Source organism: Lethenteron reissneri, chromosome 42 (genome assembly GCF_015708825.2).
Source record: "Lethenteron reissneri isolate LAM-NWPU_2019-01 chromosome 42, ASM1570882v1, whole genome shotgun sequence".
NCBI classification, from domain to species: Eukaryota; Metazoa; Chordata; class Hyperoartia; order Petromyzontiformes; family Petromyzontidae; genus Lethenteron; species Lethenteron reissneri.
The window spans coordinates 5436101-5463152 of NC_083820.1; the positions used below are offsets into that span (position 1 = coordinate 5436101).

Genomic DNA, 27052 nt, shown 5'->3' on the forward strand with positions numbered 1-27052 from the left:
AGCATCTTTGGCTATGTACGGTGCAAAAGAAGTTCAACGTACATACAAACATGCAACGGGAGCGTTATGCATAGGCGCAGGCCTGCAATTCCCTGCTTGTGCCACTGCTGGTGAAGGGTCTCCACTCATGGGAGCTCTATCAAGAGAGAGAGGACCGTCTTGAGGGTGTTTTGACTCTTTCTCGCACGCTGGCCGGATGCCTTGAAAGAGGTGGAAGTCGTTATCTCGCGCACACGAACCGGCGATCGGCCAATCGTGGTGAACCCATCAGCGATCCGCCTGGGTGGACACAGGCAACGAGGTGGGGGGGGATGGTGGAGGGGGGTGAATTGAATAAACTTGCTCCAATGTTTTGGCTGTCGTGTCGGTTTAGCTGCTACACATTTCCACGTGAAAAGCCACTTTGTTGAGCTATCATTTGTGGGCAGGCCGCTCCTGAAAAAGAGCTACGTAGCTTAGTGGGTCTGATCTGGTAAAATAAAAAATTGTTTTGTTTGGGTTCCAGGGTTGTTGACGCCGGTGCTGAAACCACGATTAAACGGGGTTGTTGTGTGCGTGTGTGGCGGGATGTGCGTGGCATGCGTCTCTGCACAGAATGCTCGTCTACATGGACGACAACATCATCGAGCACTACTCGAACGAGGACACCTTCCTGCTGGAGATGGACGACTTGGATGGAGGCATCAAGGTGACCCTCACCGACATCTAGGGGCGAGCGGCATCGTGCGACGCGGCCACTCCCCCCCACCCCCCCACCCCCCCGCTCGTCCACAGCCCAGAAGCTCATCGACAACCACGACGGCACGGCGACACCCGCCGCTCTCCGCCACGCCCTGCACAACCGGCACGCTTCACCAGGGCTGGCCAATGTCCGCCGTCGGGAGGTCGTGAGTTAAAATCCCGGTCGTGATCAACTCATTTTCATCATCGTCGTCGTCGTCGTTATGACCGCCGTCACGGTCTCCTCTCGAGGGTTGGTAAAGTGAGCAAGCGGAGAGAATCGCCCACGCGAGTGGCGCGTCGATTCGTCGCCAACGTCCGCGATCGTGTATGTGAAGCCGAACACAAATCCGTTGATTTGGTGAAAAGCGTGGGGAAGAAACCAAGTGAGTGGGTGGGCACTAGGAGAAAAGTTAAATCCAGCGCAGTGGAAGAACGCTGCAAATTCCAAATCGCAGGACAATTAAACAGCCGGGCAGGGGAACTAACGCTAACAGCACGATTAAAAAAACACCTCATATAGTCTAATTTCTAAAACGTTTCTACCAATGCCATTCTGTGGAATAGAATTTAATCGATGCGGGAGAAATGACAAATCGAGCACAGACATCGTAGAATTCCACGTAAACAGAGGTGTCGTTGCTTGTAAGTGGGGTTCCTCTTCAGGTTTCGAACGTTGCTTAGAAATCCCGAGGCTCGTTTCACAATCGCCTCGAGCGAGGTGTTCCCGCAGCTTTGCTCGGTGTCTCCCATGGTCAGCGTTGCATCCGTGGTGCTTTTTGGCCGTTTTCAATTTTCTGCTGTTATCCCCGGCACCGGGGAGGGTTCATTTTACCAACCTCGGAGAGATGACGATGACGACGACAGTGATGATGATGATGATTAGGCACGTATCGATGTGTCGATTCTTCAATTTAAATAGATTCTTATGCTTACGAATTCAGGCCTTTTGAATCGATCGAGCACGTGAGAATCGGTTATCTAAGATTTATACAAATTATATGCAAATGCGGTGCTAATGTTACATTTAGTCTTGTGGAGTGAGAACAAATCTGTACAAAAACCGGGACCCCCAACGCGTGAGAAAACAATACCAACGAGAGACGGTTCATTGAGATGGATAAATAGTCTGCTCTTGACTCGAATAGCGATGCCCAAAACATGACAATTCATCGGATCGCTGGAGCGGGTGAATTGTTGTTATACGCTTCGTCGCGACGGTGGCGATTGTGACGCTGATGACGGTGGATGGTGTCCTAAAGCCTGGGGTTTTTGGGCGATCGTTTTTATTGCTGTTACACGCCGCATATTCTCTGTGCCATTTGAAACACTCACCTTGCCGCCAGTTAAACACGGTATCGTTTTAAAGCGGCGAAAACAAAACATGCACATACACACACACGCACGGACAAACGCACACACAGACAACAGAAACAATCACAGAGGAAGACGGATAAGTTGCGGCTGGGTCAGCTGTTACTGTGATGTTTTTATTTCTTCCTTTTTGGAGCAGGAGCCACAGAAGGGGGTTTATGGTCCAACTTGTAAGAGTCTACTGCCTAAACCAAACCCTCACTCTCATTTACTTTCACTCGATCGCCCGCTCGCTCGCTCACCCACCCAACTCTCGCACTAAATCACCCAGCCATTCACGAACTCAGTCGCTCAAATGCATGGCTTGAGCCTGCACCGGGAGTGGAGGGTAGTACAGCAAGTAGGTTGGATAACAAGGCGTACAGTGATTTGCACCAGACATTCAATTTTTTCCACTACTGGAATGCAAGCCAACAAGTCAATACACATTTGATAAGCAACCAAGCTGTTTAAGTCCTTTAGAAAGTCATAACCACAACATGATTCAGTGTCTACACAGGCTGGCTGGTCAGTTATGTTTACCTGTAGTCACAAGGCGGTTTTTCTGCAGCCCCCACTCCAGTTTCCTCCCGCATGCCAAGCACGAATGGAATTTGTCGAACATCGATAACCCACCACGCATACGGTCCAGTCTTTGCACAGATGGATTTCAAAGAGGCGTTTGCTGTACTGCCATCTCCTGGCCACTTCGCAAGTCTGGTAGTGTCACAAACCCTTGCACGGGATTGGCGGCCTCATTTAATTGAAATCCGAATCTTAGACGCCATCCGTTTTTTAAGCCCTTTTTCTCATGCTTAGATCCAGGAACATGAACACCACGTGCGTCGTTCATGTTAAATCCATCTCTCATCATCCCCTCTGTGGTTCCTCTTGAGCGTAATGCCGATCGCTTGCTCGTTATAATGACAGACTTTAAGGTAGTACTTGTTTTGTAAATTCTATTAGGGTGTTTGGAAAATAAGCCATTTTCTAACAATCTTTGTAAATAATGTGCAATATATCATATTAAAAAAAAGTATAGATCGTTTTATTTTTCATAAGTAGGGGTGACTTGGGAAACTTATTTTTTATTTTATTTTTCGTTCTGGTTTATTGTTGGGGAAGATGGAAACCAAACACTTCCAGGATTGAATAACAATGCTGTAATAATCCAAATAACACGAAAAGAACTACTCTGTACTTAAACAACCCGGTTTATACATCTGTCTGTACATGCAATTTGTTTTAATGTTTACATTATGCTGTATTCAGGTTTCTGTGGGAATGTGTCTGACTTGGTTCTGCCATTCCAAACTGTTACTCATGATTGATTTGTCGGTCGGGCCCACATAATGATCTGGGCCAAATTTGTGTTGTGAAGGCCCTTCACCACCTGACACAGCCAAACAATTTCAATTTTCCCGTGCACAAGTGTCTAACCTGCCGGTTGCATTTGTTTCAGCTCACTCGGCGGTGATTTGAATAATAATTCTTGCAACCAAATGTAGCAGTCGTGTCTATTGTGACAAAATTCAAGGTCGAATCTTAATATTGGCTGTGAAAACCGACATGTTAAGGGAACAGTCATTCTTCAGGTAATGAGAAAGAGAAGAAAGAATCATGTTTTTTTCCCTTCACATTTACAAAGTCGTAATGCCTGAAGAGAAGTATATAGCCGATGGCGCATCGGTCAGTTTGGCATACAGGATAATGTGGGCCAATTTTGCATATCTCGCTCATTCAAATGACTGTCCAATTAAAATAATTCATTAGAATTTTCTTTCTCTGCTTCTTAGTTGAGATCAAAGTGGCTCCGATGTGTGTGGGAGATGGGGGGTGGGGTGCAGTCCAGGCAGTCCATGTGACCTGTCAGGCAAGCCCCTGTGACGTGTCAGGCAGCCCAAGCCGTTACGACATGCAGCGTGACAGAGCAATTGGCGGCTCGGGCATCTTGCTGGGCCTCAACTCTGCATCGTGGCTCGCGACTGGCTGCCTATCACTTTGTTCAACAGTTACACAATTGCCTGCGTTGCTGTACTTGCCATAGCGTCTCATTTGAAAAAGGCGACGCTCACCGTGGATAATTCCGGCCATGGCTGTTGCCTGAACACTGAGGCCGAGTTGCAGCATGCTGAGCGTTCCTCGCAGGGCACACACACGAAGCACCGTGGCATTCCACCTGAATGCCCTTGCGCCCCCCTTGCATGTGTTTGGGTCAGCGCGACCTTGGCAAAGCCATCGTGAATCATGGCCAGGGTCATGCAGATTCTTTGGGGTTCAACGTCAGGTCAGACATGGGCTTCAATTATTTTTTTGTGGGTGGTGGTGGTGGGTTAAACTTACCGCAGTATAAGAGTTATTAAGGGGGGGGGGGGCGGGTGGTAAATGGGGCTTTACTGGGCTTTATAGCTAGCTTTGGGGATGGTTTTAATTTTATAAATAAAGCATTACAAAATAAAGTATAAAAAAGTGTACAACAAAAAAAAATCCACGTTCATTTACCAGGTGCATTGGCTTTTTTTCTTTTCTTTTTACGTGCACACGCATTGTACGGTGTGCTTATGCATATATATTCACACGAGGAGGGGGAAAGTTATTGGAGAGTCGAGTAAAATAATTTGACGACGTGTGCGAGGTGACGAGTTAATGTGGGGGGGGGGGGGTTGGTGTTTTTGGGTGGCATAGTAGACACCCACACATAAAGAAACACGCAACGATATCAATAACACATTGAGGGATTTCATTTATTTGGAGAAATAAAACATTCACATGTTGGGTGTTTCTGGGCCAGAAACATCCCTCTGAGTCTTTGTTTTTTCGTTCCGATTATGAGGAGGCCGTGGTGAAGGTTTCAGGCACTGAACCTGCCTGCCATTGTTACATAACCTGTACTTCCTTCCCCCCCCCCCCCATCCATTCTTGCTGTTCATATTAGAATTTATGCTTCATAGAGGACATTGTTTTTTTTATACTGTACCAGGGTACAATAAATAAGACATTGGTGAAAGCCGAGCGCGTGTGTGTGTGTCAATGTGTGTGTCTCTCTGTGGACCCCCCTAATGGAGCATCTTCGCCGGTTGGAAACATTTTGGCTGGCCTGCCGACAATCCATCCTGGGTTTAACCAGGCTGGATTGTGTGAGGAGCTCACAAATCCTTTAAAGATCTGGGCAAAGTCCCATCGGTGAGCTCCTCCGGCAGGCAAGGCTGCGTTGGCTGGATCATGTAGCCCGCATGCCCAGTCACAGCATGCCTAAACAGCTTTTGTTCTGCCGGATAGAGGGGGCTAAACGGGCGTGGCACGGGCTAGAGAAGAGATGGAGTGATGTGGTACAGGAGGACGTGGAGCTGAGTGGACTTGCCGATGACTGGTACCAGCGGTGTCAAGATCGGCCTCAGTGGAGGAGGCTCGTGAAGGACGCTACTGGGCAGTTGGAGGCAGTCGCCCTCCAACAACAACGGAGGGCGGAGGAGCGACGCTCACAACAACGAGCGGAGCGCCGGGTGGCTAAAGCACAGCAAGTTGGTACAGTAGGGGGTACAGGTGGTGCATCAGCCAGTCATCTCGGTCATCTCGGTCAGTCGACCCCTGGCACCTGCTGGGTCTGCCCCGTGACCTCCTGCCAGCGGGCGTTCGACACTTCACGTGGCCTCAAGGTGCACATAGCCTGGCACAAGCGTCGTGGTGACGTCACCGCCACTTAGTGGCGAATGGCGCTTGTTGTCTCTGTGTGTATGTACCATGGTTAGCGTGCTGCGCTACGAACCTGGCGACCCGGATTCGATCGCCGCTCACGGCCAACACCAGTGACAATTATCTGAACTGGTTCTGGGCCTCTCCTAGGTCGACTCAGTCTGAAAATGAGTACCTGGCGCGGTGTGTAAACATCGCCACTTGGGAGACAAAGGCGGCCAGGCGTGGTGTTAGCCATCCACCCCCTCGTGTGCCGTGTCGACCTTCATAGGTACTCGCTAACAACACTTGCCCCAACAGGCTGTTGAGGCTACACGGCGGGGGATCTGTGTCTCTGTGTTCCGCAGTATTTATTGGCATTGTGGAGATTCCGGGTGGTGAATTTGCCAGTCGTCTCAGACATTCAACTCCCAAAGCACCTCTGGAGTCGTCCTCTGCGGGCACGCCACGTTCCATATTGATATTATTATTGCTGTTAAACACATCTGTACAGTGTGTGTGTGTGTGAACTACAACGACACATGCCTGGGTTTACTTGTTGGCTTTCATGTGCATATTAATGTGTCGCAATTAGCATGAGCAAACGGGAGTCGTTGCCTCCCTCGGCTTGACCCAGTCCCTGAAGGATGCCTCAAGAAATCCTCTTGCATCTGTGAGCCGTGACAGCCTTATTAGGTGCTCGCTATAACAGCACTCAACCCTTGTTTGGCCTATGCAACTTCAAATGATAAGCGTGCTGTTTTGAATGCGCTCACCACACGCGTTAAACCCACCACGGTGTGAAAGTTGAAGCATTCATCGCAGTGAAATGTTTTTTGTTTGGTTAAATATTCCGCTGGATGCGCTTGTGTTAAGTTAAATGTCTCGACTAAGATAACAGCGATGGTGAGCTTCTAGACGAGGTAAGCATCTCGCGAGTTCACGTTTTTTAGGCTGGCCCACGTGAAATAATTTGCCCAAGTTTGTCATGCACTTAATTAAATTTGGCTCCGTCGGATGGTCGAGGGTATCCTGACATGTTTCTGTGGCAAGATAATTACGTGGCTTAAAAGCAAACAAAATACACATTTTCTGGGATATCGATGTTATGATGTGTTCACTTTCTCGACTAAAGCCACCCTGTGTGTAGATACATGGCTGTAGTCGTTGTGTTTGTGGTCTGCTCAACAGGTGGCGTTAGACACGTGCCCTGTTTCCTCTTCGCACAGCAAGAACCATCCCTGGAGTAGATCATCATTCGAATTGTACATATTTACAATATTCAATATACAGTATTTCATGCCAGGGTTTTATTTTTATATTTGTTCTAATTTTCCATAATAAATCGTGGTGTTTTTTGGGTGACAGCCACGTACATGTTTCTACAAAGTATCCTTTAAGCTTAACATAGCCAGACCAAATTAAGTCACGTAAAAATTTGAATTGTTGGATTGGAAAACTTGTAACTGTATTCGGTGAGGAATGCTCGCTGACAAGAGGCAGACTCCGGCACCATATGGATTCGTATTATTCCTCGCGAATGCCCGAGGCTCACAGGGACTGTTTGAGAGAGTGGCAATGCCACGGGGAGCCGATGAGGCTGTCTAATGCTTTGTACCAGTCTCCGTACCAGGCCCTTTTCCCAACTGATGGTGGTGCAAGTTGCCACATTTGTTTTGTTTTGCAGACTCTGACACGACTTGGGTGGGGACCGCATCACGTGCAGGAGCATGAACCATCCAGAGAACAGGTCTTTTTGGGGGTTAAATTGCGTAAATATATAAATGTGTCATTAAACTCGCCGCCACCCAACACAGCCAATTAGTAAGGAGGTTTGTCACGTAAACAGAACATGCCAATTCGTTACGAGTACAGCACACCGATGGTCGCGGGTTAAACGACACATTTATATATTTACGCGATCTTACCCAAAAAACCCTGTATTATGGATGATACTCTTAGTTCTTTCGGTAAAGTCACGTAGGTAAAAAATGAAATTAAAATTAATAAAAATAAAACAATAAAAGTGATTTTATGAAATAAAAATTAATAAAAACTAAAACAATAAAAGTTATTTTATTGCTTTATTTTTATTAATTTTAATTAATTTTTTTACCTACGTGACTTTACCGAAAGAACTAAGAGTATGAATCCTTGCAGTCACGAAAGCTTCAAATCTAGAATTATGGATGATATCGCTCGCGAAAGCCTACCACGTGTTAAACGGAGCATAAACCATCGACCATGCAAACTCCGGTAGTCCTCGCAGCGACGGCTTTTGGCTAACCATCGAACAAGGATGGTCACAGCATCGCACGGTTTCACATGTGCTTCTGGAACGCTCTTCTAATATTAGGAAGCCACTGCAACTATACACTTTTACATCATCTTGATAGATCACTCATTTCTTTAGAATGGCCTTTTCCTGTTTAGTTTGTTGTCCTGCTTCCCGGACCTCCGATTATACTGGTCAACACACTTTTTCTGGCATAAGGTATTCCAACGGTTTTAAGGTAATTTTCGGGTGTCGATTCCAAATCTGGCATCAGTTTTTGTCTATCACATCAGGTTTTTGAGATATCAAATATTGCATTTTCAATAAAAACTGCAGAAGAAAAATATTAAATAAATGTGGATATCTACATAAAATGATATTATAAACACACTATCATAAAAATGCAGCACCATATTTTAACACTAAAGCAGTCACTGACTCGCAAAAACTTGTAATCATACGTGACATAGTTAATTTCGGGTAAAATCAATGAAAATGGGGTATGCCGATAGCATAAAAATGAGATGTGATAGAGCAAATCTGAGATCAGATTTGGAATCAGCACCCTGAAATTAGTCTAAAACAGCTGCAAAAGTCCAGGCCAGAAAAACATCTTTTTTTTTGTTGACCAGTGTAATCATTCGTTTTTTCATAGAGCACCCTTCACGCCCGCGGGGTGCTTTCCCCAAGCGACTTGCATCACGTCTCAAATATTCAAAGGGCACCCCCAGTGGCAGCTGTCCACGTGAGACACACAGTGACTCGGCACCAGGCCTGCAAGTGACCATTACTCTGGTGAACTAATCAGGTGCGGGGGAAGGATAACAAGCTAAGCACAAAAAGCAGTTCCAAAGAAATGAGTTTTCAATGAGTAGGGGGTGCGATCATTGCTGTGCATAGTCCCGATTGAGTAATTTGTGAGTATTTTTTGATATCACGACGCCAACACACATTGGCCTACTCGTTTCGAACGTCAGCGGACCCTCGGATGAATCCACTCTCGCAGTGTTTGAGATGGAGCAACGCGATCAGCTGGTACGCACGAAACGGACGAGTGAGATGGTGGTGACATGGGGGAGGACCTTCATTCAGCAGTGGATAATGGCTGATGATGAATGTTTTTAATCAAATACCACCTGGCATATATATTTTTTTGCAGCCGCAAGAAAATAAAACAGAAGAACAAGACACCGGTATAAAATGTAACACATTTCCCACTTTCACAAAACGTTTATTTGTAAAATGTAGCGAAGGGGTTGTATTTTTCAACGTGTCTTTAATAGGCTGGAGAGATCATTCACATATCGATTAGTCGAGATAAAATTCCTCTTAAATTGTGCAGCTCTAAATGTGTCATGACACAATTACAAAAGATCCCCCGTGTCGCCTCCATCGACTATGGGGGGCAAGTGCTGCTCGCAATCCTCACATTTAGGCCTGCACAGCACACGCCTGGCTTCCCCAGTGCTAATGTTTACACACTGCACCAGGTACTCATTTACTTTAACTAAATTACTCGCACAAGCACGTAATGAGACACAGATACCCCGTAGAGCCTTAACAGACTTGCTGCTAGCGAGCACCTCTGAATACCGGCATGGCACACGTGGGGAGGTGGGTGGCCAGCAGCACCACGCCAGGTCGCTTTTGTCTCCCTCGTGGTGATGTTTACACATCGGACCAGGTACTCATTTGAGGCCGAGTCGACCAAGTTGCGGGCCAGATCCGGTTCAGATAATCGTCACTGGTGTTGGTTGCGGTGAGCGGGAATCCAACCCGTAGCACAGCGCGCTAACCACTACACTACTGCTCCCCATAATTAATACAGACGGACACGCACACACAGAATACAAACTCCCATTTACTATTTGCCACGAAGTGGTGGTGACATCACCGACGGTGCTTGTGCCAGGTTAGATGCACTTTGAGGCAGCGTGAAGTGTTAAAGGCTCGCTGGGCAGGTCATCATACAGATGCGTATTGTGTGTTAATTGACTGAGATGACGAGCAGATGCATCACCTGCGTTCCCCAGTGCCACATTGCTGTGTTTGGCTGCCCGACGCTCTGCTCGCTTTTGAGCGTTACTCTCTCGCACTGTTCTTGTTGAAGGCCGACTGCCTCCAATTGCCCGCTAGCGTCCTTCACGAGCCTCCTCCACAGAAGCCGGTCGGAGACACCTACACCACATCAGCCCATCTCCTCTCTAGCCCGTACGAGACTCCTCTTTCCAGCCAAACAAAATTTGCTTTGGGCATGCGGAGGCTGGCCATGCAGGCTATATGGGTCAGTGAATGCATGATTGCTCAGCGATGGGACAATGTCCAGATCTTTCCAGCATTTGTGAGCTCTTCACGCAACCCAGGCTGATTAATCCCAAGATGGATCATAGTCGGGCCAGCCTGATTATTTCAAGTGGTTGACAGGTGTTCATGTTAAGGGGTCCAACGTTTCACAAGCATCCGGAAGAGAGGGCAGGACTGTGGTTGACAAGAACCAGAGTTATGTGTACAGCGACAAATCGGGCAGCCTCAACGTTATTATGTATTATGCAGCCGTTGGAAAAAAAAAGCCTAGCGAGATCTCTGCTGTCAAAATGGAGGAGACCATGAACACAGGGATATATTTGTGCTGGCTTAAGAGGTTAGGGTTAAATTAGGGCTGGGTTTAGGTTAGAGCTGGAGTTAAGGGCTAGGGCTAGGTTAGAGTTATGGCTGGGTTAGGACTGGGTTTTAGGGCTAGGGTTGGGTTAGGGCTAGCTTAGAGTTATGGCTGGGTTAGGACTGGGTTTTAAGGCTAGGGGTGGGTGAGGGCTAGGTTAGAGTTAAGGCTGGGTTCGGACTGGGTTTTAGGGCTAGGCTTGGGTTAGGGCTAGGTTAGAGTTATGGCTGAGTTAGGACTGGGTTTTAGGGCTAGGCTTGGGTTAGGGCTAGGTTAGAGTTATGGCTGGGTTAGGGCTGGGTTTTAGGGCTAGGGCTGGGTTAGGGCTAGGTTAGAGTTATGGCTGGGTTAGGACTGGGTTTTAGGGCTAGGCTTGGGTTAGGGCTAGGTTAGAGTTATGGCTGAGTTAGGACTGGGTTTTAGGGCTAGGGCTGGGTTAGGGCTAGGTTAGGGTTATGGCTGGGTTAGGACTGGGTTTTAGGGCTAGGGCTGGGTTAGGGCTAGGTTAGAGTTATGGCTGGGTTAGGACTGGGTTTTAGGGCTAGGGCTGGGTTAGGGCTAGGTTAGAGTTAAGGCTGGGTTAGGACTGGGTTTTAGGGCTAGGGCTGGGTTAGGGCTAGGTTAGAGTTATGGCTGGGTTAGGGCTGGGTTTTAGGGCTAGGGCTGGGTTAGGGCTAGGTTAGAGTTATGGCTGAGTTAGGACTGGGTTTTAGGGCTAGGGCTGGGTTAGGGCTAGGTTAGAGTTAAGGCTGGGTCAGGGCTGGGTTTTAGGGCTAGGGCTGGGTTAGGGCTAGGTTAGAGTTATGGCTGAGTTAGGACTGGGTTTTAGGGCTAGGGCTGGGTTAGGGCTAGGTTAGAGTTATGGCTGAGTTAGGACTGGGTTTTAGGGCTAGGGCTGGGTTAGGGCTAGGTTAGAGTTATGGCTGAGTTAGGACTTGGTTTTAGGGCTAGGCTTGGGTTAGGGCTAGGTTAGAGTTATGGCTGGGTTAGGACTTGGTTTTAGGGCTAGGCTTGGGTTAGGGCTAGGTTAGAGTTATGGCTGAGTTAGGGCTGGGTTTTAGGGCTAGGGCTGGGTTAGGGCTAGGTTAGAGTTATGGCTGGGTTAGGGCTGGGTTTTAGGGCTAGGCTTGGGTTAGGGTGAAGCTGAAGTACGTAATACTGCTGTGCTGGGTGTTTCACACACATCAAGCAGGGCTGCAATCCAAGTGCAATCCACCAGACCAGCCGGTAAGGTGCCAAGAGGGATGGTGTGAGCCATCACCATTCAAAGTGTGTGCGCTCACAAGCTTTGACAATGTTAAAATTTTTTTATTAAATCCTTCAGAGAGAAAACAAGAAGCTTTCTCATGCAATGTGAAAGTGTGCGAGAATGCAGACAGATTCTTAAGAAAGGGCATGCATGCGTAGATCTCCGTCGAGAGTGGCCATCTGACAAAAAACCTCGTGAACTGTAAATCCAAATTTATATACAAACACACTTCCGCATTCATAAATAACCCTTGGCAAAAAAGCATTGGCCAGGCTAATGATAACAATAATAATAACGATAGAAATACAATCGATCCGGAAATGAGCAAAGGGCGAAGTTATTTAGCATGATTTAAAGCTACGGGAACAAGTCCTCAATTTCACAAGCACTGGAAAGTCAAGATAGAAAAAAAACATCAAAATAGGTCGTGCATGGGATTTTTTTTAAAAACCTACAAAAATAAACAACAACAACAACAAACCAAACGTCCAAGCCAGGTTACAACACAAAGTTCCACGTCGCAACTAATTTACTGGCGGCCGCCAACGTCTAAAATGTCAATCGAGACAAAGAAACGGAAACAAATGTGGATGAACACCGCATGCCATGCTCACGTCCGTAACACGCTTGGGAGTTCCGTATTAAATCGTGGGTGCAAAACGTCCCCAACTTTTAGGGCCTCAAGGAAAAGAAAAAAGAATACCCCCTTTTTCATGACCCCTGTAAACGAACCACGACTGCTGCCCCCTCACCGCCCCGCTGCGTGACCCCCGTGTGACCTCCGTGTGACCCCCGTGTGACCCTGTGTGACCCCGTGTGAGGAGCTCTGTGATTGGATGACTTGCTAGGTGCTCGGTGTCCCCACAGTTTCGGACTGACGACTCAATAACTCGGCACCCTCCTCCCCAACCCCTCCCCCATCCCCGCATCTCCCTCCCTAACCCCCCGGTTGACTTCTTCCAGGCTCAGTGGTGTCTCCCTCATCCCGTGTCTCCCTCATCCCCCGTGTCTCCCTCATCCCCCGTGTCTCCCTCATCCCCCGTGTCTCCCTCATCCCCCGTGTCTCCCTCATCCCCCGTGTCTCCCTCATCCCCCTGTCTCCCTCATCCCCCGTGTCTCCCTCATCCCCCGTGTCTCCCTCATCCCGTGTCTCCCTCATCCCCCCCCGTGTCTCCCTCATCCCCCGTGTCTCCCTCATCCCGTGTCTCCCTCATCCCGTGTCTCCCTCATCCCCCGTGTCTCCCTCATCCCCCTGTCTCCCTCATCCCTCGTGTCTCCCTCATCCCCCCCCCCGTGTCTCCCTCATCCCCCGTGTCTGCCCTCATCCCGTGTCTCCCTCATCCCCCCCCCCCCGTGTCTCCCTCATCCCCCGTGTCTCCCTCATCCCGTGTCTCCCTCATCCCCCCCCCGTGTCTCCCTCATCCCCCGTGTCTCCCTCATCCCGTGTCTCCCTCATCCCCCGTGTCTCTCACCCCCCGTGTCTCCCTCATCCCGTGTCTCCCTCATCCCCCTGTCTCCCTCATCCCGTGTCTCCCTCATCCCCCGTGTCTCCCTCATCCCGTGTCTCCCTCATCCCCCGTGTCTCCCTCATCCCGTGTCTCCCTCATCCCCCGTGTCTCCCTCATCCCGTGTCTCCCTCATCCCCCGTGTCTCCCTCATCCCCCGTGTCTCCCTCATCCCCCGTGTCTCCCTCATCCCCCATGTCTCCCTCATCCCGCGTCTCCCTCATCCCCCGTGTCTCCCTCATCCCCCGTGTCTCCCTCATCCCCCATGTCTCCCTCATCCCCCGTGTCTCCCTCATCCCGTGTCTCCCTCATCTCCCTCATCCCCCGTGTCTCCCTCATCCCGTGTCTCCCTCATCCCGTGTCTCCCTCATCCCCCGTGTCTCCCTCATCCCCCGTGTCTCCCTCATCCCCCGTGTCTCCCTCATCCCCCGTGTCTCCCTCATCCCCCGTGTCTCCCTCATCCCCCGTGTCTCCCTCATCCCCCGTGTCTCCCTCATCCCGTGTATCCCTCATCCCCCGTGTCTCCCTCATCCCCCCCATCTCCCTCATCCCCCGTGTCTCCCTCATCCCCCGTGTCTCCCTCATCCCCCGTGTCTCCCTCATCCCCCTGTCTCCCTCATCCCCCGTGTCTCCCTCATCCCCCGTGTCTCCCTCATCCCGTGTCTCCCTCACCCCCCCCCGTGTCTCCCTCATCCCCCGTGTCTCCCTCATCCCGTGTCTCCCTCATCCCGTGTCTCCCTCATCCCCCGTGTCTCCCTCATCCCCCTGTTCTCCCTCATCCCTCGTGTCTCCCTCATCCCCCCCCCCGTGTCTCCCTCATCCCCCGTGTCTCCCTCATCCCGTGTCTCCCTCATCCCCCCCCCGTGTCTCCCTCATCCCCCGTGTCTCCCTCATCCCGTGTCTCCCTCATCCCCCCCCCGTGTCTCCCTCATCCCCCGTGTCTCCCTCATCCCGTGTCTCCCTCATCCCCCGTGTCTCTCACCCCCCGTGTCTCCCTCATCCCGTGTCTCCCTCATCCCCCTGTCTCCCTCATCCCGTGTCTCCCTCATCCCCCGTGTCTCCCTCATCCCCCGTGTCTCCCTCATCCCGTGTCTCCCTCATCCCCCGTGTCTCCCTCATCCCGTGTCTCCCTCATCCCCCGTGTCTCCCTCATCCCGTGTCTCCCTCATCCCCCGTGTCTCCCTCATCCCCCGTGTCTCCCTCATCCCCCGTGTCTCCCTCATCCCCCTTGTCTCCCTCCTCCCGTGTCTCCCTCATCCCCCGTGTCTCCCTCATCCCCCGTGTCTCCCTCATCCCCCATGTCTCCCTCATTCCCCGTGTCTCCCTCATCCCGTGTCTCCCTCATCTCCCTCATCCCCCGTGTCTCCCTCATCCCGTGTCTCCCTCATCCCGTGTCTCCCTCATCCCCCGTGTCTCCCTCATCCCCCGTGTCTCCCTCATCCCCCGTGTCTCCCTCATCCCCCGTGTCTCCCTCATCCCCCGTGTCTCCCTCATCCCCCGTGTCTCCCTCATCCCCCGTGTCTCCCTCATCCCGTGTCTCCCTCATCCCCCGTGTCTCCCTCATCCCCCCCATCTCCCTCATCCCCCGTGTCTCCCTCATCCCCCGTGTCTCCCTCATCCCGTGTCTCCCTCATCCCCCGTGTCTCTCACCCCCCGTGTCTCCCTCATCCCGTGTCTCCCTCATCCCCCTGTCTCCCTCATCCCGTGTCTCCCTCATTCCCCCGTCTCTCTCATCCCGTGCCTCCCTCATCCCGTGTCTCCCTCATCCCCCGTGTCTCTCACCCCCCGTGTCTCCCTCATCCCCCGTGTCTCCCTCATCCCCCGTGTCTCCCTCATCCCCCGTGTCTCCCTCATCCCCCGTGTCTCCCTCATCCCCCGTGTCTCCCTCATCTCGTCTCTCCCTCATCCCGTGTCTCCCTCATCCCCCCGTCTCCCTCATCCCGTGTCCCCCTCATCCCCCGTGTCTCCCTCATCCCGTGTCTCCCTCATCCCCCGTGTCTCCCTCATCCCCCGTGTCTCCCTCATCCCCCCGTCTCTCTCATCGCGTGTCTCCCTCATCCCCCGTGTCTCCCTCATCTCGTCTCTCCCTCATCCCGTGTCTCCCTCATCCCCCGTGTCTCCCTCATCCCGTGTCTCCCTCATCCCCCGTGTCTCCCTCATCCCCCGTGTCTCCCTCATCCCCCGTGTCGTCTCTCACTTGGTCTCGACGGCTGCCATGTGCGTGCGAAGAAGGAGGAGGAGGCGTGACGGTCAGCACTGCCGCATCCCCGCAGCGAGGGGGCGAGGGTCGTCAGGATTTGACCTCCGACCCTTTGTCTCCCACCACGACGGGGCCCGATCGATGCGTTTGGCGAGTCCACAATCTCGCCACAGCCCCCCGTCCCCCCCCCCCCCCCCCCGCAGCTGCCACTAGAATTGCGTGGCGCTGGAGGGATCGCACTGCAGCAGGCGCACGATGGAGGGGTCGCTCTTGGCTCCTCGGATGAACTCGTCGAGAGAGAGTTTGCCTGCGGAGCGGCACAGGGGGTTGGTGACACGGGAGACTCGCACAAGAGGGCCCACGCGCACAGCACTGTGTGGGGGCGAGTGCTGCTAGCGAGCGCACGTGTTGAGGCCGGCACGGGTTTCGTGGGGCCAGCATCACGTCGGCCCACCAATGTCTCCCCCCCTTTGGGCAATGTTTATCGGCTGCCCACCAGGTACGGTAACTCATTCAGGGCCGAATTGACTTCGGGGAGGCCCACGACCGGTTTGGATCTCAATCGCCACCGGTGTTCACCATGCCCGGCAAGTGACCTCGTGCTTCTGGACTCACACGGGCACGAACATGAAGATGCCCGGCGTCGGCACGGAGACTGTGGGGGACAGCGTCATTCAGACGCTGTCTTGCCGACAGACCTGTTCTTCACCTGAGGACGGCTGCTTGCGTTGTGGCCGAAACGTCGTGAGAATTATTTTATTATGTTTTATTTTTATTTTTTTATTATTTCCCTTCTACGTGACTTTACCGAAAGAACCAAGAAGATGAATCCCTGCAGTCACAAAAGCTTTAAATCGAAATCATTTTATTATGTTTTATTTTTATTATTTTATTATTTTCCTTCTACGTGACTTTACCGAAAGAACCAAGAAGATGAATCCTTGCAGTCACGAAAACTTTAAATCGAAATTTTATGATATTTTATTTTTATTATTTTATTACTTCCCTTCTACCTGACTTTACCGAAAGAACCAAGAAGATAAATCCCTGCAGTCACGAAAGCTTTAAATCGAAACTGTGGGGGTGGATAAATGCCGTTTGTGAGCACTGTACCTGTGAAGGCTGGCGTGGCACATGACACCCGGTCGACGTCGGTGAAAAATATGTGAACTGGTCTTGGGCATCCCGTCGTAGGTTGACTCGGCCCGAATTTTGTATCGAGTGCGGTGTGTAAACATCGGCAGTGGGGAGACAAAGGCGGGCGGCCGTGGTGCTAAAATCACACCACCGCCTCATGCGCGCGCTGTGTTGGCCTTCATAGGCGCTCGCAAACAGTTGCCCTCTCCATCCAGTCTGTCCATGAATCTCTGCGCCAGTGAGTGCGCGCCCGTGTATTTACAGTGCGCGTGTTTTACGCACGCGCGTGTTTGTGCACGCGTGTTTGTGCACGCGTGCGTTGAGTGCGTGCGTGCGATGTCTACCGTCCTGGTTGGTGTCCATCTGGCGGAAGATCTTATCGGTTCTCTTTTCCGGAGTCGCCTCGTCTTCTGGCATCTTCATCACGGACGAAACCATCTTGTAGATCGCCTGTTTGTTAAACAAAGACAAAGAACCCCCGTATAGCCTTCGACACACTGTTGGGGAAAGTGCTGTTAACGAGCACCTGTGAAGGCCGTCATGGAACGCGAGGGGGTGGGTGGCCAGCACCACGCCCGGCCCCCTTTGTCTCTCCAGTGCTCATGTTTACACACTGCACCAGATACCAGTTTAAGGCTGAGTCAACCCAAGAGAGGCCCAGATCTGGTTCAGATAAATCGTCACTGGCGTTGGTTCCCGTGAGCTGGAATCAAAACGTGGGTAACCGAGTTGGTAACGCAGCAAGCTAACCACTACGCTACCGCTCCCCACAACACACACACACAACGGCTACACACATGCACGCTAACACGCGCTAACACGCACACTAACACGGCGGCAACGAGCACATGCATGTGCTCCATCGTATGCATCGTTCGAGACGCTCACACAGACACAAACACGCACACTCACATTTATCTCGTGCGACCCAAACAGGGGGTCAGATTTTTAGATTTTTCCATCCTTTTTTTGGATCTTGGCTCCCGCCAAGACGACACACTCCCATATGCTCACATACACACACGCACGCACGTGTATATATACACACACAGACAAAGATCCCCCGTATAGCCTTTAGATACTGTTGTGGCAAGTGCCGTTAGGGAGCACCTATTAAGGTCGGTACAGCGCACGAGTGGATATTTTGGGCAACGCCACACCCGGCCGCCTTTGTCTCCCCAGTGCTGATGTTTACACATTTATGGCTGAGTCGACCTAGGGGAGGCCAAGGACCGTTTCAGATATGCGGATATATACACACATACCTATATGCACACACACGCACACTTAACACATACACACAGATACACCCACACATATACACGCTCACACAAACACACACACACCCATATACACTTTCACCCACTAAACTTCTTTCAGGAGCTATTACACACTGACATATAAACACAATTTTTTATCGTTTCATTTTGTGGATCACATCTTTCCTTTTGCTATTTAAATTCATAGGAATATTCTGGGATTTTATTTCATCCGGGAAAACCTCACCTGAATCTCAAGACCCCCGAACCAGGAGTGTCCTGTATTGAGACGTACAGCCAATTCCTTTCTAAGGAGCGTTTCGCTTTTGTGTGGAAGCAAACCAAAGCACCCAGAGGAGAAAGAAAGAAAGAAATAAAACAACAATCATCCCATCACGCATTCGAGTGGATTCACAATACTCCACAAAGATGGGTTCACAAAGACCCCCCCGCCCCCCCCCCCCCCCCCCCCACTTGGTGCATTCCCATCTCACGGACACTTCACAGCCTGGGTTGGTTGTTGGTCCATTTTCGCAAATCTCTCTGCGTGGTCCACCAACGCTCGCCTCCACAGCGCCGGATCACAGGGCGTGCGTCATCACCGCCGTGCCTTCATCCATCACGAGCTGTCACGCTTAGTGACTCGCGAGGGGGCAGGGGACATGACCGCTGGTCACGTGACGCGAGATTTTTTGGGGGGGGAATTCTCCCATGATCCCTTGCTTGCCCCCCCCCCCCGAGCACGATTCCCAGCGGGGGGGGCTAGGGGGCTGTGGCTTGCTATAGCGGAGTGTAAGGAACTACGCAAAGTTTATTGTTTCATCGGCCAAGTACGAAGAAAAAATGTTCACGCTGTGACTTGTAAACACGTGGACACAGTACTGACATTACACAGTGCTTGGACGGTGATATTGCCTGTATCAACTTATAGGCTGACAGGGCAAGTGTTGTTAGTGAGCGCATATTAATGCTGCATTGGCACAATGGTGGAAAACGCCACGCACGTTTTAATGCGAATTTTGCTCTTTAGAAAGACCGGTCTCTGATGAGGCCTCTAAACAATAGATTTACAGATCTGTCTCTGATGGGGTCTCTCGACAATAGACTGTCAGACCGGTCTCTGATGGGGTCTCTAGACAATAGACTGTCAGACCGGTCTCTGATGGGGTCTCTAGACAATAGACTGACAGATCTGTCTCTGATGGGGCCTCTAGACAATAGACTGACAGGCTGGTCTCTGATGGTGCCTCTAGACAATAGACTGACAGGCTGGTCTGTGATGGGGCCTCTAGACAATAGACTGACAGACCAGTCACTGATGGGGCCTCTAGACAATAGACTGTCAGACCGGTCTCTGATGGGGCCTCTAAACAATAGATTTACAGATCTGTCTCTGATGGGGTCTCTAGACAATAGACTGACAGACCAGTCTCTGATGGGGTCTCTAGACAATAGACTGACAGATCTGTCTCTGATGGTGCCTCTAAACAATAGATGTACAGATCTGTCTCTGATGGTGCCTCTAGACAATAGACTGACAGGCTGGTCTCTGATGGTGCCTCTAGACAATAGACTGACAGGCTGGTCTCTGATGGTGCCTCTAGACAATAGACTGACAGACCAGTCACTGATGGGCCCTCTAGACAATAGACTGACAGACCTCTGACGAGGTGTTTTAGGCTGCTGCCCATGATGATCTCATGTGATCAAGCTGATAAGCCAGATAGCCAGGCAGACAGCCAGGCCGACAGCCAGGCCGACAGACAGGCAGGCACTGGCACATCCCGTACTGCGGAGAGAGACCCTGGGGCATGGGGAGGCGGTCACGCCCGTCCTGTAAATCAATTAGCGCCGTAACGAGCGGAAATCCCAGCATCTTGGGAGACAGGACAGACACAGAGGTCCGGAGGGACAGAGGGAAACCGTGACATGCACACATACAGTCACACACACCCACATATGTATGCATGTATCTGCCTACAGCAAGTGTACCCTCATGCACATACAATCATACGCATGCATTCAAGCGCATACATGCATCCACAAACACTCACACAAGCACACACTGTAGACACACAACACGTGCATACATGCACAACGATATAAGACAAAGATCCCCCGTATTGCCTGAACATACTTTTGGAGGCAAGTGCTGTTAGTGAGCACCTATGAAGGCTGCCGCCGGTACACTGAGGGGTTGTGTGGCCAGCAACACGCTTATCCGCCTTTGTCTCCCCTAGTGGCGATGTTTACACACCGCACCAGGTCCTCATCTGAGGCTTAGTGGGACTGGGAGAGAGGCCCAGAATGGGACGCTATGTCACTCACTGTTGATGTCAACCGTGGATGGGAATCGAACTCGGGATATTGGGTTAGAGTGCAGTGAGCCCCTCACACGTCCAACCACACGTCCTTGTCGTGGTGAGGGGGGGGAGGTGATGCCTAAGTAAGAGATTGTTTGACAGGGTGAAGTATGGTGGGGTTTACCCTATCTATTTTGAACCTTCAAGTGGATAGGCAAACGAGGCTCCGGTGAAGACGGTGAAGCAGTTGGAAAAGGATCTTTGGATCTCAACGGCTGTGAACGCGGAGGAAGGCTGCAACAAGCAAGTTGGAGATCTGTGGATGTCTCAGACTCTCCCTGCCACTGGGCTCGAGGCCTACTGCCCGTCAAGACCGCGTGGGGCCACTGGAGGTGGCACGCCAGCCAGCATCCCCACGTGAGAGAAAGAAACGGTGCGCCGGCTTCTACCGCGGGACCACCACAAACTTTCCAACCTTGCAAGCCCCGCAGCAATGGACAATCGGTGACGGGGACAGCACCGGTGAAATGCGGCAGTTTCTAGCCACGGATCTGCACGGAGGCGGCGGTAGTTGGACGGTGTCTCCGTGCACCTGGACCGAGACGAGGGTGCAACTTGGCAGCTGCTATCACGGCCGTGCAGTCCTCTTTCGGATGCCCTCTGCTCACCCCGCATGGCGAGGGGAGGGGGCGAGAAGAGTGTGCCCTGACCCTAGGCCTTCTCGCCCACTCCTGGCCGCATTACCGCCGAGATCACTCTCTCGGTGGTCGAAGCCACAAGAAGGCCGGTGGCTTTTGCTACGTGAAATGTTCGCACTCCGATGGATAACGAAGATAATGCATGACCAGAAAGAAGGAATGCTTGTCGTCGCCAGGGAACGTGTAACATCGACGTCGCTGCCTTGAGTGACCAAGATCCAGGTCTAGAATGCAGTCACCAGCTCATCAAATCCTCGATGAAACTTGGGTGACCTACCGACACCTCGAGGGTCTAGAGAGGTTACCGCCAGCAACGACGCCTCCGGGAGATCCTTCGCGTCGAGCGGGAGGATCGCTCCACGAACGCCAGCGGCCTCGCTGGAGGCAGCGTCGCCACCGTTGAGGCGACGACCCTCGTCACACCACACTGCGTGCGGATGATGCCAGATTCTGGTCTCACCGAACAAGCACTCGCTACTCCCAGCTCACCCACGGTCAGAGGTCAGGTGGTGGTTGGTGGTGGTGGCCAGAGGAGAGGCTACAGAAACACGGCAGGGAGCGTGTCTCAAGAAAACCGGCGTGGGTGATAACAGGCTGGGAGGAGCGGGCCATCAAACCTGACCTCAATGGCGCCATGTCCTCCCATCAGGCCGTGAGCCGCTTCGACGTAGGGTTGCCATCTCTTACTGAAGCTATTCAGCGAGATGTTTTGTTTTAGTTATTGATATATATTTTGCCTAAAATATACTACCATTAAAATATCCTGGGATTGCATTCGTTAGTCACCGGGAGAACCATGGCGATTCCGGTAGACGCCCCGGGACAATCCGGGACGGTTGGGAAACCCAACTTGAAGGAGCAGCGCTTTGCCCTCGAAGCTGAACGGAGAGAAGGGGCAGAGAAGGAAGAGGGATGGAAGGAGAGGGACAGAACCCCCTGCCAGCTGCAGGAAGCTGACCCGCGAGGCAATGTCTGCAGCTTCTGCGCGCGGGTTCCTGGTTCCACGACCGCACTCCTTGAGTCGTCTCATAATCCAAATGTGAATCTGTGGCCGAGATCGTCCCTCGAATCGGCGACGATGCATAAACTCGCGCAGCGTTACGGACACACACACGCACACCGCACTGTCCTGGAGTACCGCTTCAGACGTAAAATAAACACGTTCTTCTTTTTCCACCGAGATTTTTTACTCCATCTCGGTGCTTTGGGAATCCGGAGGCGAGGACCGGCTGAACAGAAATCTGCGGCAGCACTGTCCTCCCGCCGTGCGGGTAGAGACAGCAGCAGCAGCAGCCATCCCCCGTGTTTGTCCACGGTGCAAAATAAATTCGTGGAAGTCCCCTTCACCCTTACCCTTCTTATTCGGAGCAGAATGAATCATTGGAATCATCTGTACGTAACCCTTTGCAAATGACACTGGACCCCAATCCAGTCCCGGATCAATTCCAAGATCACACCGATTTAGAAAAATCTTCCACGGACGCACCCCTGCCTACCTCTCCCCTTTCATCTCACTCTACTCCCCTCCACGCACTCTCCTACCTCTCCCCTCTCATCTCACTCTCCTACCTCTCATCTCACTCTCCTACCTCTCCCCTCTCATCTCACTCTACTCCCCTCCACGCACTCTCCTACCTCTCCCCTCTCATCTCACTCTACTCCCCTCCTACCTCTCCCCTCACATCTCACTCTATTCCCCTCCACGCACTCTCCTGCCTCTCCCCTCTCATCTCACTCTACTCCCCTCCACGTACTTTCCTACCTCTCCCCTCTCATCTCACTCTCCTACCTCTCCCCTCTCATCTCACTCTACTCCCCTCCACGCACTCTCCTACCTCTCCCCTCTCATCTCACTCCACTCCCCTCCACGCACTCTCCTACCTCTCCCCTCTCATCTCACTCTACTCGCCTCCACGCACTCTCCTGCCTCTCCCCTCTCATCTCACTCTACTCCCCTCCACACACTCTCCTACCTCTCCCCTCTCATCTCACTCTACTCCCCTCCACACACTCTCCTACCTCTCCCCTCTCATCTCACTCTACTCCCCTCCACGCACTCTCCTACCTCTTCCTTCTCATCTCATCCCACTCCCACCCACATACTCTCCACTCCAGCAACCAAGCCTTGCTGTCAAAGTCCCCAGTCAACCTTCGGTCAGTGGGAGGTCTCCCCTTCTCTTCTGCTGTGCCCCACAGACTGGAATGTCCATCCCCCAGACATCGGTCCTATCGACTACCTGGCCCTGTTCATCTCCAGGCCGAAGACGTTCCTCTCTCTCGAAAGTAAACAAGCCCCACAGCTTCAGCGCAGTGTTGTGAGCTGTGGTCGCATGTAGACACTATTTGAAAGCCACATTGTAGTGTGTTACATGAAGCTGATAGCAAGTTTTGAATACAACTGGGCTGGCGGCGGGGCGGCGGTGAGAGAAATCTGCGGCAGCAGCCTCAACGCACCAAGCTCAAATAAGTCCAAGCTGTAAAATCGATCTGCGGAAACATTCAATGGGAAGCGTGTAATGGGTAGCGTGTAATGGGGGGTGGGTGGGTGGGTGGGGGGGCCCACATGTTTACTCGCGAATGAAATTCTCGGCAGCCAGCCTCATTACCTCTCGAAGAAAAGAAGCAAAAAAAAACCGACGAAATCTGCGGTAGCGGCGGTGGCGGCTGACACGGCGATTCGCTCGGGGCGAGAAGCCGCCGAAGCCGATGCGCGCACCCGCTCAGCTCTACCCCGCTGGCAAGGAGCGAAGGGGATGGGAGGGGGGGGGGTGCTGGCCGGCTGGGGTGGGGGTCCACGCGTGGTCACCCCGAGCGGATGCCACCGGCACGTCCCGTCAAGAAAGCCGCGCGCATAGAACGCGCGCGAATTGGGGGCTCAGGAATCATCGGCGCGCGCGCCTGCAGAAAAAAACACGACGACGACGACGAGCCGCAGGCTGGGGGCTTGGAGATGCGCGCGAGGAGGAGGACGTCACGCGCCGTGCACGCGCGTGACGTTCATGCACAACAATCCGCACGCGCACACATCCAAATACAACGCGCAAAAAAGACAAAGATTCCCCCCCTCCCCCGTGTAGCCTTTAACAGGCTGTCAGAGCAAGTGCCTGTTGGAGAGCGCCTGTGAAGGCTGGCACGGCACACGAGGGGGTGGGTGGCCAAACACCACGCCCGGCCGCGTTTTGCACACTGCAACAGGTACTCATTCGAGGCTTAGTCGACCTATGGGAGGTGCAAAGACACACATATGTATGTATGTGTGTAGTTGGGGTAAATTGGTCTGGTAAGCGTGGAAGAGTAGACCAAAGTTGTGGCTAGAGGATATTTAAAGAGCTCCTTAGTGGAGTCCCTTGTTTGTGCATCAGTGGTTTGAGCAAGCACACACATACACACACACATACACACACACATACACACAAATACATACACACAAACACACATACACACAGAACGTTCACAGATACACAAGACAAATGTCCCCGTGTAGCCTTCACACGCTGGAGGAGCAAGTGCTGGTAGCGGGCTCCTATGAAGGTCGACATGGCACACGAGGGGGTGGGTGGCCAGCACCACTCCAGGCCGCCTTTCTCTCCCCAATGCCGATGTTTACACACCGCACCAGGTACTCGTTTGAGGCTGAGTCTACCTAGGGGAGGCCCACGACCGGTTCAGATAATCGTCACCGGTGTTGGCCGTGAGCGGGAATCGAACCCGGATCACCGAGTTCGTAGAGCAGCGTAGCGCTAACCGCTGCACCACCGCTCCTTACATTCATATACAAGATTCACATAATCACACACTCCCACACAACAAAGGCAAAGACACCCCGTATATGCTTAACAGACTGTAGGGGCAAGTGCTTCACACACAAAGACAAAGATCCCAGTATAGCCTTTAACAGACTGTTGGGGCAAGTGCTGTTAGCGAGCACCTATGAAGGCCGACACAGCACACGAGGGGGTGGATGACAATCACCACGCGCGGCCGCCTTTGTCTCCCCAGTGGCGATGTTTTATACACATGGCACCAGGTACTCATTTGAGTCTGAGTTGACCTAGACATGCAAAAAAACAGATACACAAAAGTCAAAGATCCCCCGTATAGCCTTTAACAAACTGTTGGGGCAAGTTCCGTTAGCGAGTACCTATGAAGGCCGGCACGGTACGCGACAGGGTGGGTGGCCAACACCACGCCCGGCCGCCTTTGTCTCCCCAGTGGCGATGTTTACACACCGCGCCAGGTACCCATTTGAGGCTGAGTCGACCTAGGGGAGGCTCAGGACCGGTTCAGATAATCGTCAATGATGGTGTTGGCCGTGAGTGGGAATCGAACTCTGGCGGCCGGGTTCGTAGCGCAGCGTGCTAACCACCACACTACCGCTCCCCACAACAGATACACACAACAACAACAACAACCGCCATTCACCAGTAAGTGGCGGTGATGTCACCACGGCGCTTGTGCCAGGTTAGGTGCACGCTGAGGCCACGTGAAGTGTCGAACGTCCGCTGGCAGGAGGTCACGGGGCAGACTCAGGTGCCACGGTTTAGCAGTTGAACAGTTTATTTAGATAGAAAAATAAAATTTAAATAAGATATCACGACGTTTCGATAAAGCTTCAATTCACGAGTTTATTTAGAATTGCCCTGTGAGCTCAACAACTTTTGAGTCGGGTTTCATCAACAAAACAGCAAAAAACGGTAAAATTAGAAACACAACGTTTGCAACAGGTCGCATAAAATCGTTTTCTTGTCCTAACAACACGGTCCGACTGACTGAGAGGACCGACTTGAGATAACTGCCCGATGCACCGCCTGTGCCCCCCACTGTGTCAACTTACACACACAACAACAACCGCCATTCGCCACTAAGTGGCGGTGACGTTACCACGACGCTTGTGCCAGGACATGTGCACCTTGAGGCCACGTGAAGTGTCGAACGCCCGCTGGCAGAAGGTCACGGGGCAGACCCAGGTGCTACGGGTCGACTGACTGAGATGACCGAGATGACTGGTTGATGCACCACCTGTGCCCCCTACTGTGCCAACTTGCTGTGCTTTAGCCACCCGGCGCTCCGCTCGTTGTTGTGAGTGTCGCTCCTCCGCCCTCCGTTGTTGCTGGAGGGCGACTGCCTCCAACTGCCCAGTAGCGTCCTTCACGAGCCTCCTCCACAGAGGCCGATCTTGACACTGCTGGTACCAGTCATCGGCAAGTCCACTCAGCTCCACGTCCTCCTGTACCACATCACTCCATCTCTTCTCTAGCCCGTGACGCGCCCGTTTAGCCCCCTCAATCCGGCCGAACAAAAGCTGTTTAGGCATGCGGTGGCTGGGCATGCGGGCTACATGACCCAGCCAACGCAGCCTTACCTGCCGGAGGAGCTCACCGATGGGACTTTGCCCAGATCTTTCAAGGATTTGTGAGCTCCTCACACAATCCAGCCTGGTTAAACCCAGGATGGATCGTAGGCAGGCCAGCCTAAATGGTTCCAACCCGGCGAAGATGCTCCATTAGGGGGGTCCACGTTTCGCAAGCGCTATCACACACACTATCACACACACGCACGCGCACTCACACAAATCCGCACGCTCTCCCACACACGCACAAATCCCAGTGCCGCCGCATTTTTGATCTCCACATTCCGGCGGTGTCTTTATAAGGACAGCTCGGGCGAATTTGAGCATCACTGCCGTTCCACAACGCACAACGCCTGCGCGGTCTTCGTAAGGTGCTGCTCGTTCACGACACTTGCCCCAACAGTCTGTTCAGGCTACACGGAGTATGTGTGCGTGCAATTACGAGACCGTGCACCACGTGTGCACACGCGTGCGAGGTTTTTGCACGTGTGTGTGTGCGCACGTGTACATATACATGCTCGCGTGCGTACATATTGCAGTGATTCACGAAACGAGGATCTCGTGATTTGCATCTCACAACAAACACGCACGAGGGCGCGACTCGTCACGCGTGTGCGTGACTCGATGACACCGCCATCGCCGGCAACCGACGGCCGCTCTGCGCACAATTCT

General features: G+C 52.2%; 2 protein-coding genes across 7 annotated transcripts in view; one reads left to right on the top strand and one right to left on the bottom strand.

The window, feature by feature from the left end:
* The window catches only part of GRHL2 (grainyhead like transcription factor 2), a 74526-nt gene extending 69441 nt beyond the window's left edge, over positions 1-5085 (top strand). For all 6 annotated transcript variants that reach the window (XM_061569094.1, XM_061569097.1, XM_061569095.1 and 3 more), the window contains one exon: positions 595-5085. In XM_061569094.1, coding sequence (XP_061425078.1) covers positions 595-709 — 115 coding nt within the window. In that variant the 3' untranslated portion in view covers positions 710-5085. The remainder of the gene's footprint in view (positions 1-594) is intronic.
* A 10498-nt stretch (positions 5086-15583) lies between these two features.
* Positions 15584-27052, bottom strand: part of LOC133353004 (hippocalcin-like protein 1) — a 56877-nt gene continuing 45408 nt past the window's right edge. Inside the window, exons 3-4 of the mRNA XM_061569066.1 lie at positions 17115-17220; positions 15584-15940 (exon numbers count right to left, since the gene is read on the bottom strand). Coding sequence (XP_061425050.1) covers positions 15843-15940; positions 17115-17220 — 204 coding nt within the window. The 3' untranslated portion in view covers positions 15584-15842. The remainder of the gene's footprint in view (positions 15941-17114; positions 17221-27052) is intronic.